At 40.4% G+C, this 19,997-nt stretch overlaps 1 protein-coding gene across 1 annotated transcript in view; it reads left to right on the forward strand.

Moving 5' to 3' along the window:
* slit3 (slit homolog 3 (Drosophila)) overlaps positions 1–19,997 on the forward strand; it is a 227,626-nt gene that overhangs the window by 126,132 nt on the left and 81,497 nt on the right. Inside the window, exon 6 of the mRNA XM_046405716.1 lies at positions 10,304–10,375. Coding sequence (XP_046261672.1) covers positions 10,304–10,375 — 72 coding nt within the window. The remainder of the gene's footprint in view (positions 1–10,303; positions 10,376–19,997) is intronic.

The raw sequence follows: 19,997 nt of genomic DNA on the forward strand, positions 1-19,997 counted from the left end.
CTTAGCTTTTCAACACCAGACTCTTCACTTTCTGCCAAAGTTATGAAGTCCTATCAATCAAATTTGAAGGTGAATTGTCTATTCCCCCGTTCAAATGTATTATACTGAATTGCTTTGACCCACAAAGTGAACCATTTTATTATTTTTTTCTGGGGGGGGAGTGACTCAGGCATGTAAAGATAGTTTAATCTTCCTTATTCCTCTTGTCTCCTTTCACAAGTTTCTGCTCATGTCAGCATTACTTTCTTACATGTCCTCCTTCTCCTCAAATTGCATCACTTTTTCCATCCTCTTTCCTCTGTTTTCCATCATTTCTTGTTCTGTCCCTTCATCTGTCATCACGTCTTTATCCTCCATCCACCCTACCAACAGTGTCACTCTCCTTTGGTCCATTGTTCTTCCTCTTGTTTCTCTTATAAATCATATGTCTGTCAGCCTTTTGTTTTTCCTCCTTCTCTTTGTCTTGGTCTCTTTTGTCTCCCACTGTCTTTTTTCTGTCTTTTCTTTGATTCTTCCCTCCATCCATCCCACCCTCTATTGTTGCTCCCCAGTTTTTCTCCAATCGTTTCCCTTTTTTTCCACCGTCCTTCCAGTCCCTCCCTTCAACTAGCCACCTCTTTTAAATCCTCTGTCCCTTTCTTTTCTCACTATCCCCATGTTTTTTTTCTTTTTTTCACCCGTTCCTTCCCTCCCTCTATTAGACAAGGTGACTCCTGCAGTAAAAGGCTCCAACCGTCCATTATACCACAGAGTAAAAAAAACGTCATGACATTATGTCCCTAGTGGACACAGCATCGATTTTCTCATATGTCTCTCTCTCACTCTGTCTTTCCCTCACTCTCACTTTCTCCTCTGTCTCTCTCACTTACTCTCAGTCTGTCTCTCACCTTTCTGTCTCACTCTCTTTCTTGTAGACAGGGTCTCTCTCTCTCTCTCTCACTCTCATTGCTTTTCATGCTCTCTCTCTCTCTCTCTCACTCTCATTGCTTTTCATGCTCTCTCTCTCTCTCTGTCTCTCTCTCTCTCTCTCTCACTCTCGTTGCCTTTCATGCTGCCTAGTGGCTAGCATAGCTTTGCGCGCCATTTATTGAACTTCTCACACACACACACACACACACACGCACATGGACCCTCTGGACCCTGCTATCAGATTGACTGTTTTGCTGAACCTGCCAAGAAGTTGGCAAATACGATTACTGCAGGCTTCTGCTAACCTAAAGAGACAGGTATATGCCGTACATCTGTGTGTCGGAGTGTGTGTGTGCATGTGTGCTCCCTGATACATTGTGCTGACTGCTGGTCCTGTCATTCCCCTAAACTCAACCTGTCAGTCAAACTACACATGATAAAGGTAAACGTAGAGTCAGAATGGACAGACGGCACTGCCCAAATTCCCCTTATGTGTGTTGTGTTTTCTGGTTTTATGTACTATTTGTCATATTCTTTTTTTTCCTGCATATCTTATCTTATCTAATCCAATTTCCTGTAATCTAATCTTGTCTTATTGTGTCTTGGCTTGTTTGATCGTGTCATGTCTGGCCTTGCCGAGAAAGTCATCATGTTAACCACACCAGTGAATGTCCAACAACATGGTTTCTTTGGCATCAAACACATCTGCTTTCTTTGCTGCTTAGGGATGCAGCAGGAGAAAATATCTGGTAACTTAAAAAAAAAAACAAAAAAAAAACGCAATGCTATAAAATTGTCCCAATTTTTCCAGGTAACCCCTGTCTTGTTCACCACTAATGAGAAGCTTCTTTTCTCACAGGGAAATTAATTCCGAAACAGTATCAAGCAAGTTCTTCATTCACAGAAAACTGACTAACCCTTTGCAACACCACATCCACTGTGGTCTGTATTTGAGTCAGTGGTGTGGCTCGTATGCTGAAGTTAAATTATTTCTGATTATTTGAATTACCCTTACTCTTAATGCCTTTTCGAGCCACTAAAATCAATCCACCTGCTGCAGTCTGGACATACTGTTTTAAATCTATCAAGTAGGACAACTCTCACTGAAGTTACTGGATGTTCACTGCTGCCAACCTCACATAGGTTAGGCGTCGTTTTTGTTTCCTTCTGTTCGGCCTGTGTTAACACTTACTGAAAGAGCAGCGGCACTAGAATTCCAGATAACAAGCTTCATGCTAATGATGTGAAACCTTTGAATGAACAAAATTATGTTCCAAGGCAAAGGCTGCTTTATTCAGTTTATCTTGTTAAAGTGAGACAATTATCACGGCCAAATACTTATAGTTGGTGTTTAATTAGCCAATTACAGAATGTTCAGTATTTACCCCACTGTGCTATTAGATAGTTCATTAAAAAAAAAAAAATCAAACAAGTCACAATATTGTTTCACGTGTTTAAAAGCACTAGCTTAAATGGATGTCACAACTCGTTCAATACAATTAAAAATATATTCATCCCTGAGGCAATTTGAGGCAAGCCGGTATGCAAAAAACAACAACAACAAAAAAAAAACATAAAATCACAACAAACAGTTCACACACTTGAATGCCTTGTAGGTTCAAATAGCACTTGCACTTGACATTTATGAAAAAAATATTAAAAAGCGGTAAATTCAACAAAAGTAGAATGATTAAAAAACTGTTCTGTGCTGTGTTTTCTGACATGCAGACATATTTAATACATCATAATGTGATCAGATTCTCTCAGACTTCTATTTAAACCTGTTTACCTTAAGATATATTTTATGAGGTCTGCAGTAACACTCAGTAGGCTGCTACTCAAGTGCTGTGCTTCCAGGGAAAAGCGACAGAGCAGCAGAGATAAATGTGATCATCCACAGATACTGTATTTGTGCAGCCTTAGTCATGCTTAAATCACAACACATGTGAATCACTCATGCTGGGAGGCATATAGCTGTAGCTTGGCTCACAGAGAAGCATGAACGCATCAAATAAGGTACAGATGTTTCATATACCCTCACATTACACCTCAGCGCCCACAAAGACACGTTTTCTATCTTCTGTAACCATCATGTCCTTGTATTGTACCTTGTTTTCCATCTGCCTGCCTTTTTGCTCTCTTGCCCACTTTTTTGTATTGTGATGAAATTTAATTCATTTTTCCCGCTGGGTTCACCCATGCTCAACATACCAGCCTTCAGGTGGTTTGGAAGAATGTTGCATGTATTTTTTTTTTTTCAAACAATACAATCACACAGTGTGTCAGTGTAAGAACAAAAAGAATCTGCCCCATGGCTTTACTTCTTTACTTTCCTCCATCCTGTCATCTTCTTCTTTCTCTTCTTCCTCATAAAACACCTCCACGCTTCATGCTTCCCTACCCACAATGCAGTGCTGGATGGCCGTTTGTTTGAATTATGACCATAGCGCCTTAGAGAGCGGTGAGAACACTGTGTCGGCTGCGTACACACACACACACACACACACACACACACACACAGAAGTTTCTGACCTGCACTGCTGTGCGTCACTGTCATTACAGACATTTGCCTTCGGTTGTTTTTGTGTTTACGACAATTCCAACATGAGACAATTAGAACAAGACATTTATGTAGCAAGACTGTGTTTGATATATACAATAGATTAGTTATGGGCTTTCTTTTGAGGCGGGACATCTGTTAATGAAGGTGACATCTGAAGCAATGATGCACACACATTCACCTTGCCATTTCTTCCCTTGCCTTGCACCAATCTACAAGCGGCAATGTGGGAGAAGACAGAAGACACAGTGTTTACTCACACTCTCATCTTTCTTTGCTATATGCCAACCTCCCTATGCTCTTCTTTAAATAGCAGGATGTTTCTAATTCATTTAAGTTGTGACAGACTTAGGCAGGATAGAGAAAATGCCAGTAGTGCCATCTGCATTGTAGTGTATTTATGTCGACAGCAGTCCCTCAAGAGTTGCATTCTTTATCACAGTGATTCAGTGTGTTGATGTATAATTTACTTAAGCTCACATTCATTCTAACACATTCTGTGTGTTAGTGTAGTGTTTAGTTTCAGAGTTTTAAATATATAAATATATATACATTTTTATATTTATATATATATTAAATTTTAGAGTTTTGCCAGGTTCCCAGATTTGGCTTGAATGTTAACATTAGACATTCCCATTTTCCAACAGTTATCTAACAGTTCTAAGAGTTATCTAATTGATAAATACACTCAAAGCAAATGTAAGTTTAGATTCAGTTTGTCCTGTTTAATATGCAAAAAGGACTTTGGATGGAAAGCCACTTGGTGTCCTTGACAGTTTGAACCAATCTCAGCCTGGAACACAGTTAACAGAAGTGGACTTCATGTGAAAAACATGGCATGGCATCCTGTACCCTTGACTATCACTAAAAGCATATTTGGCATTTCCAAAATTCTACTTCAGTGGTACTTCCTGTTTTTTCCAACATTTGCTCTTGCTTCATGTCTTAAATTTTCTTCAACTTGTTTGATAACTTCTGCTGACTCACTTTTTGTTTGTCCATCTGCACATTGCTCATTGCTCATTCTTTGTATATTGCTTTCTAAATAAGTACTTTAACCAGCAGTAATTGGGGTGAAGGGAACTTGTTGACATGAATTAGAACAGTCAAAGTTGCTGCGGATGTCCATTAGCAATGAAAACATTTTTGAGACTGTCCTCAAAAACAGGAAGTACAGCAGCATCAGTCCAAACGTGTTTACACGGACAAGGCCGCCTAGCTGTGACACTGTTGTACAGCATGGTAAGGCCAGTGGCAACTCATATAAACATAATGTGCAGCCCCTGAATGTGACATAAAATGTATGTATTATCTCTGAATAATTAGCCTGCCTTTAATATATGACTTGGCTACTGCTTCAAACTACACCCTACAAACACGACAACTTGTAGAAAGTGACTGATTCACCTGCAGCTACTGGGATTATTAGTGCTGTTGGAATTATGCTCCATCATCTGTGCTAGTGCTGAAATTTAGTGGACAACTCAGCAGTTTAACATGGAAGTGAGATGGAAAAGCCATCACGGTAAGTAAAGTAATAAATATTTGCTGCGTGTTTGATAAGAAAAGAAGGTTTCAGAAAAAAAAACAATGGACCATCTCTTACTTTGTTGGACCTTGAGAGACAGATAAAGTGATCTACAAGTGATCTGCAAACAGCTGAATTTGATGCTCAAGGGATTTAATTTAATTGTCATAATGAGCTCAATCATAAATCCTCCAATCCGGTAAGATTTGGCTCTCAGTCTTGACACCTTTGAGAACCCCTTTGAGAACCCCTGTTGTACGGGGTCCAAACAAGCAAGGAGGAGGTCAGGGTGGATGTGTCAACAAAACATCAGACCTTAAAACATTATGTTTCCCTTAACCTAACCAACTCATTTTTTGTGCCCAAATAAAAGCAAACCTAAACCACTGTGTTGTTAAAATGTATTTATATTTGAATAGTGGATGCTGGCAGCTTTGAAAGTCATTAGCAAAATTATGTTGTCCTGAATATAATGCAGTCCTTTGTTGAATTAAATTGGTTTTCTTGTGAGAAAAAAGTTAGATTTCTTTGTTGTTCTTGTTATTACTGTTGACCTTGACCACCTTTGATCAGAACATGCAAAATGGTCCAGTAAAGTAGTGTTGTAATGAAAAATTTTGTTATTTCTCTATTCAGGACATAATTTCTTAATCAACAAAAATGTTCTGTGTAAGACCAATGGGAAAAATTTTCACATTTCCAGTCATAAATTGTGCTATTCACATTTATTTTCAAAATTGGATGAACCCTTATTTGTTGATATGCACTAGTTGGAAACCCAACTGGTGTCTTTCCTTTCCTCTGTAATTTAATTGATGGAGCGAAAGGGTTGCAGTGTGTGTGTGTGTGTGTGTGTGTGTGTGTGTGTGTGTGTGTGTGTGTGTGTGTTTATGCATATGTGTGTTCCCCTCTGCTCCAGATGGTAACAGAGGGAAGCACTGATTCAGTCTGCCAATCGGCTTTATGATAGACATGATTAAACACACTAACTAATTACTTTGAGGGAAATTCAATTTCGGACCCCCATTCTGTCCCCTGAAACCAACATCCCTGCTCTGAACACAGAAAGCACACACACACACACACACTATGAATGCAAGGCAATGGTACAAAAAAAGTGCACACACTCACACTCACACACAGAGTACACCCTCATCCCAGACTGATACCAATCATGTCGCTGCTAATCAGGGTGCTTGGTGAGCGAATCTGTCAGAGGAATCCAGTCATATCACAGATGATGGAATCGTTTACTGTGATGAGGCGGGAAGATGAAGTACATGGCCACCAATGTGAATCCAGCAGTTACTCTCAAGTCCAGGAGATTTACAGATGTGAGGTTTCTGAAGCATAGTGATAATTATCAAAGCACAGTCCTGTAGTGTAACGCACAGCTCAAGAGTTGAGGACATTACAGCACTTGGCTCACAGTCCTTGTCGGCGTTACAGTGGTGGAAATGAATACAGATGTAAAGCTTAAACTTTCATTTTATTTTAATCAGTTTTTTTTTTGTTTTAATTTTTCACCAGGAAACAACAAAATAATTCATGTGAGCATTTTTCAGAACTTCCACCACTAAGGTTCGGGTTTGGTTGAATTTAGGCGCGGAGGTCGTTAATGAGGGGGCTCATTTAAAGATTTCAGCAGTGATTGTAGATGACAGAATGTGAACCACAGTCTCTGTTGTAAAAATCAAATGGACACCCAACCAGCATTCTGGCAGAGTGCAGTCTCACATCTTGCTACCTGACATTACTGGCAGATAAGATGATTAATGTTGGATGATTCTGCTAACCTTGGATTATGCTCACTGGAAAATTTCTTACATCCTTGCATTTTGTAAAGTCTCACTTTTGACAGTACTTCCTTGTGACATCTAAGCTTTGGTAACGGTAAGAGAAGATTAGCCTGTTGAAACATGGTGGTTAAGGTTAAGGAGAGACTGTGAACAGTAATCTCCTGCATTACACTTTGAATACCACCACAACATCCATACCTGTATCCATATCCTGTATCCATCCATACCTTCTGTCTTGCAACATGAATGGCTCTTGACATCACCCTGCACTGGCACAGAAGGTCAGCATTAAATGTACTTTGTGAAGGGTGAGCTTGTTGAGTATGGAATCATTACGTACTGGGCTGCAGTACTTGGATGGATAGAATAACAAGAAAGAATCAAATGAGACAAACCTTAACAGACTTCTTTTTCCCTTGAATAGCTCAAACTGAACGCTATACTACTTATTCAGTGTTACAAAGAGAGCAGTACTGAAAATATAATTGCTTTAATAACCACAGTCCACGTTGGTGATGCCACGTGTGTCCATATGGCTCATCATACTGTGTGCCAGTTGCCAGTTTGCCTTCCTGAAAAGAAAAAAAACCCATGCCTTTTAATTACATAAAGCACAAACATGGCACAGCCATATGTTGGTGTGATTGTTAGAGTCCAGTCATTGAACAGATGCTCACGCTCAGTTTCTCTTCCTCCAACAAGTAGTGAGTCAACAAAAAAAAAAAAAAAAGATGATAAAAAGAAACTTAGATTCAGAGCTTGGCTTTTAACAAGAGCGCACAACCCATTCAGATTACTCCTTTATACTGTTATAAAACAGAACGCTTGTTTAGTGCTCCACATTAATGTTCCTAGCGATCTTTACCAGTCATGCTCAATTAATCAAGAGCAGCATACCACGGCTGTAAACAACTTTTCTCTAAATCACCTCTAAAATATAATTGCATTGCATCAAAGCTGATCAAAACATCTCATCAGTCTGCAAACCTTTGGAGGGCAGAAAATAATTATGTTGGGAGCCAAACCTGGCCTGTGGGCACAAAGTGCTTTGGTATTCACTGTCTTGAGTCCAAAATTAACTCATGCCTACCGTTAACCACTAGCAGTTGGTCAGCAGAAAGGTAGAAATACATTCAAATTGTGCTTGCTGTGTTGCATCACGTTGTTGACTGCGTGTGCATCAACTCCACCTCTAGAAAATATCAAAATAAGAGTAAATGAGAAGAGACAGTTAAAGCATTTGGCACTATATAGCAGCTTTACCAAAGTTTGTCGTTGGGTAAATATCATTTTGAAGTCTGGCGTTGTTTGCTTTGTGTATTTATTTTTTCTTTCTTTTGTACCGCTGCTAGTTAGAGGGGGACTGAGTGAAAAGGTTATAGGAAGATGTTTTCTCTTTAAGACAATTATGCTTGTTGTACAGGAAACTTTTTAATGCCTATTTGTTTTCCCACATTTCAGTTGTCTGAAGTCACTGAAATAGAAAATTTATTTGACCTGCTGCTTTTTGAAATGCAGCTCCATACTGAGGTGCTCTTGTGGCGTACTATAGAAAATACATTTTTCGGAAGCTCTGAGGGCTTACATATCCCTCACATTCTTCTCACACTAATATTCACATATAAAAACAAACCAAAGAAAATGTTGCCCTGATGCAATGTTTGTCGCCCTACAGAGGCAACCACCATCCTCGGGGTTAAAAGCTGACATGACTGATATAGCAGATGCTGTGCTGTGCCGAGGAGACACCAGGGCTATGTAGGGAGAAGAAAAGGAGATTTAAAAGGTTGATAAAAGAAGCAACAGGGACAAAAATGGATTAGCAATGGATAGATGGAGTGTGTGAAGAGAAAAGGTGAATGGGTATCACAAATGAGCGGAGAAGAGAGGGCACTAGTGGGATGGAGAGAGGAGACGGACATGAAAAATAGAGTAGATGGATGATTGGAAGGGGAAAAAAAAGGAAAAAGTCTAAGAAAAAGGGATTAGGGATGGAGGGATCTAGTGGAAGAGAAATGAGATGGGGAAGGGGACAGGAAAAAGAAGAAGATTAAGGTGGAGTGATATCCTTTTATCTAAGTGGTCATGCTGTGTGTATGTAGGTGTGTGTGTGTGTGTGTCCATGATTTGTGTTTGTTTTTAAACTTTTAAGATTATATGTCGGTTTTTTGCGCATTGCTGTAAGTGTGCGTTTTAGTATTTTTGTTTTTTGTATTTTGTATGTTTGTTTCCATTTGTTCGTCCATATATCTGAGTGTGTGCACCTGTCTGAGTGTCTGAATGTCTGAGTGTGTGTGTGCAGTCTAAATGCCACTCATCCCTAATGGTTAAGTTTTAAAAAACAAAACAAAAAGATGCTTCTGGATGTCCGCCCTTTGTATGTTTCTATCTGCAATCCATCCATGTGCTCCTCTGCAGAAGATGAAGAGAGGGGGATGAGAGGCAGAAGGAAAGGAGGAGGGAGCGGAAGTTCCGGGTTTGTTGGGTTCATGGACGGAGGGATGGTTGATGGTGGGGAGGCAGCGTAGAATAGCTAGAGCTGAGCAAATTAAAGTAAAAGCAAAGAATAGATGGAGGTGGGGTACAGGGTGCATCTGGGAGTCCAGTGAATGAGGCATCGAGCGAGTCACAGAGGAGGGGGAGGGTAAGAGTGGGAGAGAGAATAAAAGTAGGGATTTCAGAGAGAGAAGGAAGGAGAACAGGAAAGAGAGGCAGGGAGGCAGAGTCGTGACGGTAGGTTGATTTACGGGGGCTTTCCTTTTAATGAAATTGTTTCAGTGACAGAGCCGGTAAAAGGCCCTTAATGGATTGGCTGGCCTAATGTAATGAAATTACTCCCTCTTTCACTACAGAGAGGAGAAAAAAAAGAATAAAAGAGGACATAGCGAGGAGGGGAAATGAGGAGGATGGGAGAGGAGGGGTGGAAGAGGAGAAAATGCAATTAATATTTACAGAACAGACAAGCAGGGTGGGCTTAGCTACAGCTCCCTCGCTCTCTTCTTCACTGTGTCTGCCTCTCTCGTCCCTCTCTCTCTCCCGGTGGCCAGTGTGCGCTGGGCATGCAGCAGGGGAGGGAGGTGATAGGCTGACGCCAGACAGGCCACTTCAGCATACTGGTCTCCTCTCTCGCACTCTCCTTTTCCTCTCCTCCTCTCCTCAGGGCTGGCCATATCAGCGCAGAGGTGAGAGACTTAACCTTAGCTTGTGTGCTTTCGTCTAGACTGGGTATCCCTAGTGTGTGTGTGTGTGTGTGTGTGTGTGTGTGAGAGAGAGAAAGACAGAATGTTCCTGGAAGCTAACGCCAGTGTGTCTTATCTACTTTAAGCCCACTTACTGGGGTATCACCTCACTCATACACCCACATGCCCGCACTCATTCACTGAACCTGTCTTTTGTTAGTCCCTCCCCCAGCCGAGCGGACCTTGCATACTTGTGTCTGACTCTCTCCCATCTCTCTCTCTCATCTCCGTGTGTGTTTGTCTGTGTATGTTTGCGTGCTTGGCGCAGGCAACTGGACAGCAACCACATCAGCTGCATTGAAGATGGAGCTTTCCGAGCGCTGCGCGATCTGGAGATTCTGTAAGTAGAGAAAAATCCCGGTCCTCTCACACTGGCTCCTTCGTCTCTCTCTCGCTCTCTCTCTCTCTTTCTCACCTTCTCCTCCACCTCCTCCTCCTCCTCCTCCTCCTGCTGTGATCCCCTCTTCTCCCTTCGTTGCTTTTTCATCTGTTGTCCATGAAGCAGGGACCTGTCCTGCACTCTCCTCTTCTGGGTATCAGCTGTGCTTTCTGTCTTATTCAGTTTCCTTTTTCCTTTCATATAAAAATTCATGTCTTCCCCTCCTCTGCTCTTTGCATGTCCTCCCTCGTTCTGTCCGTTTGATCTACTTATCTACTGTGTACTATCTTATCTTTATGTCTTTCTCTTAATACCCATCTATTGTGCATCTTCAGCGTTAACTTGAAAATGCTTTTACTGAGAAAATGTAGTTCTTTAACTGTCTCTGTGTGTGGATTTCCTTTTACGGTATCCCTGTGTGTGTGTGTGTGTGTGTGTGTGTGTGTGTGTGTGTGTGAGCTGACGTGCACAGCTCAGTGCTCATGTGCATTGCCTGGAAGGATGAAGCATACCTGTTCATTCACCGACAAATGTTTCGTCCTTGACTTACACCGACACACACGAACACAAAGAGCGGGGAAAGTGTGTGCCAGCCACCTGTGCTTTCTGTGCACCATGTGTGTTAGTGCAGCATATGGGAATAGGTTGATGCTCTTGTGAGTTTGCCTCCAGCTGTGTATAAGATTGAGCGTGTTTTTGCATGTGTGAGCGTGCGCAAGTTTGTGCATCTGATCGGCCCACATTTTTAGATCTGGCATTTGTCAGTACGCTCAGAGGTGTGACTGCAATACCAGGCCATGTTGTATGTGTGTGTGTGTGTGTGTGTGTGTGTGTGGGCGAGCATCACTGTATGTGAATATGTGTGTGTGTATGTGCGTTTTTTTTTCTCGCGCAGTGAGACAGATGTTGTGCTTCAGTGTGTGCTGCATCCAGTTTAGTGCCAAAATAGACAAAGGCTATAGTGTCTTGTCTTAATTTAATGAAAAACTGAGATAGACAAAGTGAGAAAGACAAAGTTAATAAATAGGGATTCCTGTTGTTTTTGGTTATTCTGCAGTTTGGTGCTGGAGGTAAAAAGGTTAGCGCTATTCTTGCTGATTATGCTTAGATAAAGATAAAACTTGAAGTAAATAAGACAAGGACAAAGAGAGAGAGAGAAAAGTTCATAGAAAGGCAGAGGCAGGTGTTGGAATAAGACACACGAGGAGACATGAGAGGGGTGGACAAAATGATTGACCAGATAAAGAAGAGAAGGCTGACAGAGCTGTCCAAACCTCTTCTAACTGCCCCTGGTCACATAGCACAGAGCTAAATGCTAATTGATTATTAAACAGACATGGTTCAGGTCCATAGTGACACAAGAATAGGCTCATAACACCAATAATACAATACTGAAGTTGACATTTGAACCAGAACAAGAAGTTGTTGCTTTTTATTGTCTTGAACACACTGTGACAACAGTCAAATGTTTTTCTTTTCCTCAGTTAGAAAGCCCAAATGAAGGAAACACTCACACTGATCCTATCGTGCAAAATGCTTAAAATCTGTGCTAAGGACATTATACAATACACAGTTGCAGTTTAAGAAAATCTGTTAAATCTACTGGATGCAAATGTTCATTTGCCAGATTTATGTGAAATGGGAAAAGCTGAAACAAAGTGCACTGTTTTTGCAACCACTGACTCATTTTTCCTGAAATCGCATGCATTTAGAAATATGATGGGTCAAAGGATAAGTGTAGAAGCTGGGTTTTTGTAATGTGAACACTCAGAGAAATTCCCAGCAGTCCAAGCCACGTCTTGATGAGTGTCCTGCTGTTGTAGGTGTGATTGTTCTTGGTGCAGTCTGGTGCTGCCTAATGTGTTCCCATGAATGATTAAAGAGAGCATGAGAGCAGAGGATACCGTCTAAGATGGTTCAATATGGGACAACTCTCACTGAGGACCAGCCCCCCCCCCAAAATAAAATCATCTCACAGAATTGAATATATATTGAATGTAAGCTTTGATTTGTCTGAAATGAAGCAGCAACCAGTGAGCAACCCCAACAGTTTATTTTCTGGATTTGTCATTGTGTGGTTGTATTTCCTTCAAGTAAAGTTAGCTTTTTTGACTCACTTTTTGATCAGCACACAATAGAAGTGATAGGGTGCAGATAGAGGGGGATCAGCGGTACAACAGCAGGGCGAGATACAACATATTAGCAATTCATAAGACTCTGACAGCTGAGTACTTGGCAGGATTTACAATTCACTGTAAATACGCAGCCGTTCCCATTCACGGCAGACAGCATGACAGCACACAGTATATTCACTGAATGTGACGTTTTAATAAAGGCAGGTGTGTGTGTCTGTGTGTTTGTGTGTATGTCTGTGTGTTTGTGTGGGTGGGTGCAAGTATATGTGCACATGTGCAAAGGGCATGAATGACAGTAAGCAATTCTGCCGCTGGACTGATCTTCATTTCAAGCTTAACAGACACACATAAAAAACACACACACACACACACATACACACACACACACACAAACCTAGACACAGCTCCATCTGTTCAGCTCCTGGGGTTGATTTCGTGACCGTAGTACAAAATGGGGTGATAGAGATAACAGTGATTGGAGGTCACATGACTGCAGCATCAGGTAGGTGTGTATTTCTGTGTGTTCCTGGGCACAAAAGCTGTGGTACATGTGTGTTTGTGTGTGAGTTTGATCCTGTAATTGTGTCACTAACAGGAACGGTTTGTGGTTTAGACTTTCGTAGTGACAAAATTTTTCTAAAGTGTCACTTGTTCAGAGTGCTGCTTGCTGGTTTTAGGGTTTAGGATAGAGTTATTGGTTAGAATTAGCGTTGAAACAATTGGCTGATTAATCTGTTAGTGGGCCCATAGTTTGGCCTCTCATTAAGCTATAATGCTCGGGTCGACTGTTTCTCAAACAGAACAAGCAATTTGAAATTACAGCTGGCAGATTTAACTATTTTTAACAAATAAATTAATAGAAAAAAATAATAGTTCACTGAAGCCCTAATTACTGAGTCATCTGGGATGAAGGGTGTTGTTTTGTTTGTTGTTAAGCGAGGGGATAGCAAATGTATCACATCATTGCATTCATGTGTGTTTTACAGTGACTGGACATGCATGTGTGCATCTACAGTTTGTGTGTGTGTTCTGTCCACAGGTGTGTGTTATATTTCGGTTAGACTGTGTACATCTTAGTTAGAATTTCCACCAACGTTGCACAAGATGCTGTATGTTGACCGACAGGCAGACGGATCCATTGTGTGAGTGTATGTGTGTATACATCATGCCAATCGAATGAAGCCCTATGCTGTGTGTGTGTGTGCGGGTGTGGGTGTGTGTGCGTGTGGGTGTGTACTTCTAACAAATCTCCACATTAATTAATCTAGTCATTTTAATTAGCTGCTGTTTCTTGCTAGACTAGGCTTTATCTGAGCTGCTTAATATCTTTTACCAGAGCAGCGTTGATGAGTCAAAAGCTGAATATTAGGGCGTCTGGCTCATTTTGAAAATGCTAAATGGATTTTATTTTGTTAGTTTCATTAATCTTCTTAGAATTGTTTTCTGGAAATAAAGGGGGGTGATGGAATATGTTTTCCATTCATATTAAACAAAATGTTACAATTATGAGACTTTGAAAGGATTGGCTTCATAAGATATTTGTCACATCACAAAATGTAACAGAGTTTAAGTATATGCTGATTATGTAAAAGATGTAATCATTTATCTATGTTGTACGTTCTAATGATAATGATAGTTTTAAAAATGTTAAATTATTGCCTTTTGGTTTATTTCGTTATTTTCATTTTCATTAACAGAAATCACGCGTTTTCATGTCTACATGTCCTAAAGCATCTCTGAGCAAAGTGAAATATGAAATATATACTAATCACACTGAAGTAAACCCACCGTCTCACTGATTAATGGAATTTCCTTTTATTAACAGTTCCCGTTGTAGACATGTTTGAGTCGCGGTTTCTTTATGTTTCTGTGTGACAGAAGAGTTTTGCTTCCTGAAGAGGTTTAGGAAGAGTGACGCATATGACTAAAGACACTTTTACATTCACCATTTCCTTTGATATTCACTCCCTTTACTCATATGTCCTCAGAGTCTCTCTCACTTCCTCCTCTCTCTACTCTCTCTTTCATGGCTGCCAGGATGAAAGTGGAGGATCGGTGTTGTAAAAGGAAGGCAGTGCGAGGCTATGATTTATTTAGACCCAAAAGGACTGCGGTTACTATCCTGCTCTCTTTTTCTTTTTTCTTTTTTTTTTTTTGCAAGGAGAGGCAAGAGACAAGAGCGATTTGGAGTGTGGTATCGGTGTTGTAAAAAGCAGCCAGTTTCCTGGACATCATTTATTAATCGGCTGTTGGGCCTGAGGAGAAGGAGGGGGGCGAGAAACCAGGCAATACAGAAGAAGAGGTAGGAAGGAATGGAGGGAACCCAGAGATGAGAGGCAGAAGGAGGCAGAAGATTTAGAGATAAAGGCAGAGAAAAAGAAAAAAAGATAAGTAAGGAGAGACTGATGAGCGAAAGGCAGATATATGAAACAGATACAAAGTCAGATAAATCAACAAATCAGAAAGATTAAACAGACTGGACAAAGATGCAGATGGAGAAAAAAAAGAAGGGAAAGAGATGTAGGAGACAAAGGTGCAGAAGACATCAGAGAGCAAAAGAAAGATGAAATAGGAGACAGAAAACCGGAAAGAAACACGGATGTGACATTAGTGGGTACAAAAAAACCCCAGTAAAATAGATTGAAAGGATCAGAGGAAGAAGAGCAGAGAGGCATTAATTATTGATGGAACAAATGTCTGTCTGACTGACTCAATTTGGCTCTTTGTTGTTTCCAGACCACCAAGGCTGTCAGATAGACTCAGAACAGTGATTCTCAAAGTAAGGATGGAGACCCCACTGGTGGCCACTGGTGGCTTGATTTTCTGGGTCCTTGGAGACTTTATTCTATTAGATTAGTCCAAATACTGATATTAAAGACTGTTTTAAATTTGATTGCACGCGACTGTAGATTTTAAACAGTTGTCAGAACTTACTTGAGCTTCTTTTTTAATTCCATAATTAGAGATTTATTTTTTACATTCATTATCAGCGGATTCCAACAGTTCGTATATCTTCAGCTATTTTGTGAATATTTTTATATCTACTTCCCATCCAAGTGGATGGATAAGCAAGCTTGATATCAGTAATTGCATTTAGCATTTGCATTTATGCTAAATAGTTGTATTTGCCTTAAACTGCCTTCACGGTAGCCTTGAAGATGAATATCAACATGTCTAACAGTGTTGTCCATTAAGTCGCAGTCATGAAGTCACAATTTAAGCCTCCATGCAACCTGTTATTAAGCGTTGTTGTCGTGTGGCTTCTAGTCCAACTTGACCTCTGCTGCAGGTCATCTCTTCTCCCTCTTTTAATATCCGTCCACTGGTCTGTAATGAAGATAAACTCTGCTACTGCCATGGTGAAAAATTAAAGGAGGAAATTAACATGCTCTGGTGATTTTAGGTAAATTTTCGTGGCCTGGAGATTAAAGGAGGGAGTCTGAGGGTAGTAATTTGCCAGTAAATTTCTTTTAATAACACTTTGGCTTATCCACAAGGTTTGGCATATACTAACAAAAAAATCACCAGCCAAAGTAATGAATTAACTGACTAAATTACCGCATGTCTGCATTTTGATAGAAATTACAAAAAGAAAGCAGATTTTACTGAGCGGAATGGAAACAGGCATACAGTGTGACTTTTGGTACAGAAACACTGTGTTGGTTTGAACTGTTTACCTCATGGCTGTACCACACAGAGCGGGAATGAAGTTTTAGAACAAGCCAAGACCAAAGACCTGATATCACTGTGGAGTTCAAAGTTAGGAAACAATACACTGTGTTTGGGGCACCACATTGATTTCCTGATGGTCAAATAGCAGGTGTTTGGCATTTACTGTTGTGGGTACCAATTTCAAACTACGCTGTGTAATTTAAATTCACACACAGGGTGGGGAAATGAAGAAACACTCTCTCAGACAGTATTCATTAACATCAAGCATAAAGGGTGTCCTTTAGCAGGGTCTCTGCCCAGCTGGAAGGTCCAACTGTGAGGTGTGAATTACAATCTCTTTGCATTGCATTCATATCGGATGATTCTGCAGTACACAGTTTATGTGTATGCCTAATTTATTGCCAACACAGGATTTCTGTATCCTGCATGTAGATGGTGGTTCATTAGCATATAGGGTTTGACTTTCATGGAGGTAGAGGTGTAGAGGTGTAGCACAAAATCCATGCATGTTCATTTTAGCTTCTTCAACACTAAAAGCTGCCATTCAAATCCTGTCACCCTACAAGAATGTTGATATTGGACAATGTTTTTGTATTTCATTCAGTTCATGTTTTATTCATGTCCAATTGCAACATCTTAAAGCCTTTCTTCTTTCTACAACATCTGCACATGGCAGCTACATTATGTTTAAAGTTAAGTAAAAGATCTCAGTGATGTAATGTGTACCTTGGTCAAGTTTTGGCCACTATACCCTTTGGCTAAGCTCAAGAAAATATGATTCTATGGGAAAAGAAAAAAGAAAAGAAAAAGAAATAATGTTTAAGACAACACTGACGGCTCCTCTTGTACAGTAAACCCTTAAAAATGGCAACAGATCAAGCTGCTAAACCCAGTGTTAGTCTTTGTTTTACCACACGAGTCAGTCCACTGACATTCCTCTGCTTGTGTTCTGTGATGTCCTTCCAGGAATTAGGAGCATTGATTACATTATATGAACACAGCTGTCGTTTCAGAGGTGTCCAGACTGGTTTGATGTCGCTGAAGTGACAAGACTGGTGTCCTTTAAAGATCAAAAAGCTCTGAAATCTTTTTCGTTTCATCTGCAAATTCAGCAGTAAACGCACGCTTGACTCATTTGTCTTTCGCTTAAAATCATAAACAGATTGCAAGGCAGGGTGGCCTTATTATATCTGCCATTAAACACCTATCAGAATCAATTAGAGACACACAATAATTCTAAACAAGTGATTTTCCTAATGGTGAATGTTATTGATGCATGACAGGGAGTCTCTTAGTGTTCACTGTTAACATTAAACAACAAGATTAATCTTGATTACGTGACAGCCCTTTTCATCTCAGCACAAGCTTTTGAAGGGTTCAGACTGGTCCTGCTATAGTTACAAACACATTTTGTAATTTGGAGCGTCTTCTGATTATCTGCTGATTATTGGAAACAGCAAACACAGAGACTGTTTGCTCTCCATATCCATTACAAAGGTCAAAGCTGCATGTCCTGAACAGCTTATATCTAATGGGGGATTTGTTAGAGGATTTCCTGTTTAAGAAATGTGCTCTAATTAGTGAAGACAACAAAAACAAAAGATTTTCTGATTAATATTTCAATTTCGTGCTTTGACAGTCACAGCTGGGCTGCTGCCACAAACACATCACAAATGGAAGACGGCTCCCTCAGTGTATGACTGAGAAGAACACAGTTAAACTCTATTACCCCACAGTCGGCGTTCCTCCTTGTACTTTGATTCCACCTCTTTTGGAAAGCCTTTCATGGTCAAAGCTGTATGTGCTCAAACTTGTAAGGCCAATAAACATAACAGAAGTGGAAAAGTAATTATGTGATAAACACAGAGTGTATGTATTTGGCAGGGGAGCTGCTCAATCCGCTTTGTCTGTTCGATTCCCGAGAATTCCATGTCTTTGCAATCACGTCAGCGCAGATGGTGGGTATTCCTCCTGTAGCGACTAAAGACTATGTGTGCCAGCGGGGTGTTTTTACTCAGTGAGAGCTAATTTAATGCCGAGAGCTAGTGCTGAATGCAGGCCAGCCCTCCTCTGCTGTATCGCGAAGTCCATCCTTGTTTTACTGTGTTCAGTCGTATCAATGAAGAAGGCAGAACAGCAGGAAATTTCCATCATTTGCCCCTAATGTTTGAAGTGTGAATTTTGTTTCCTTCACTTTGTGTAGCCTTTAATTTGCTTTTTGTATTGAAACAGAGTAGCATATTCAGCATTATTTTGTGGTTTCACAATCTAAACCGGCCACCAACCTTTAAGCTAATTTCTGTAACCTTTAGTTTCCACTCGTGTTTACAACCGAAACGCCTTCCCTAAAGTCGTACTGTAGAGCATATCTTCTTGATTTATTATTCCCCGGTAGGTCACATTTGTCTGCAGCAGGGCTCAGTTTGTTACTGGTTTGCATACACAAGGACAAACCAATCCTTTGTAATGCTCTGAAATGTGTCAATCAATAATATATAATGTATTTTAACCACTTAACACATAGCTAACACCTGATTTGCAATTCCACCGTGTTTTTGCAAGTGTGTCTACGTGTCCCTGAATGAGTTAATCCAGTTAGCACGTGTATCTGCTAGGCCACATCAGAATAAATGATGGGTCCCTGTGTGATGATGAATGATAATTTAGATTTAACATAACTGGACTAACGAGCACGCTAATGACTCCAAAGCTAGCCTGGACAGCTCGCACTCGATGGGCTCTCGTCTTGCATCCCAATGAGCTGGGGAAAGGGCACCCATTTACACACACACACGCAGAGGAAAAACATGCAGAAGTGTTTTAATAAATGCATGCATACACATACATCATAAAATCACAAATGGTTCTTGCACACATGCACAACACTAAGGCTGAGGTGTGTTTGTGTTTGTGTGCGGGTGGTGTGTGCACATGCATATATGTTTCCATGAATAGTGGAGAGTAGCCATTTCAGGCTAATATGAAGCTGATTAATTAATAAGGATTCATGAGCCAGTTCTCAACCAGTCAAATTAGATGCGGTTTTCGTTCACTGATCTTTTGACTTGAGTTTTTTCTCTGCTGACTACAAGGATTAATGAAAATAGATGATAAGTACTTGATCATTTTCAGATATAAATAGAATTAATCAGTTTAATTTTTCAAAAAGGTCTCTGTCTCCGTCAGAAAATGTAAAGAGGGTGAGTTTTCAGTGAATCATTGATCTTCAGACCTGAAAGCGTTTTTTTTTTTTTTTTCCTGGAGGTGATTTGAACATACTGCAAGTCCCACATTTTACTGCAAAGTCACTGCGCTCTTTCACTGTTGGGTCTCACCTTTTTGTTTGCTTCTCTTACTAAAGAAAACCCGGCATTTTCTGTTTTCACAGGCAGCAGCATGCACAGTAGCTTAACACCTGCCTATAGCTGTTACTGCCTCATCACAGCTACAATTTCTTGCATCATTGTGAATGACACGTCCAGATATGGCACGTGACTTCATGATTGTGTTTGTACATTACCAGAATGGATTTCTGAAGCCACTTGTTGCCTCCATCTATGTACAGGATCAATACAATCGATACTATCATATATCAGATAATCTCTACCCGTTCAGTCTCTCAAAGATTCAGTGTGAGCCAAAGGCTAATCAAAGATTTCTACAAAGCAGCTATCATCTGTTTTTAAACAACCTGTTTAATCAGGCTGGTTACACTTAGATTAGATTACGCTTCTGTAAAGCTAGGTGGTAGATTTAAGTAATAATATTTTCAAGAA

This window comes from Scatophagus argus, chromosome 12 (assembly GCF_020382885.2).
Source record: "Scatophagus argus isolate fScaArg1 chromosome 12, fScaArg1.pri, whole genome shotgun sequence".
NCBI lineage: Eukaryota > Metazoa > Chordata > Actinopteri > Scatophagidae > Scatophagus > Scatophagus argus.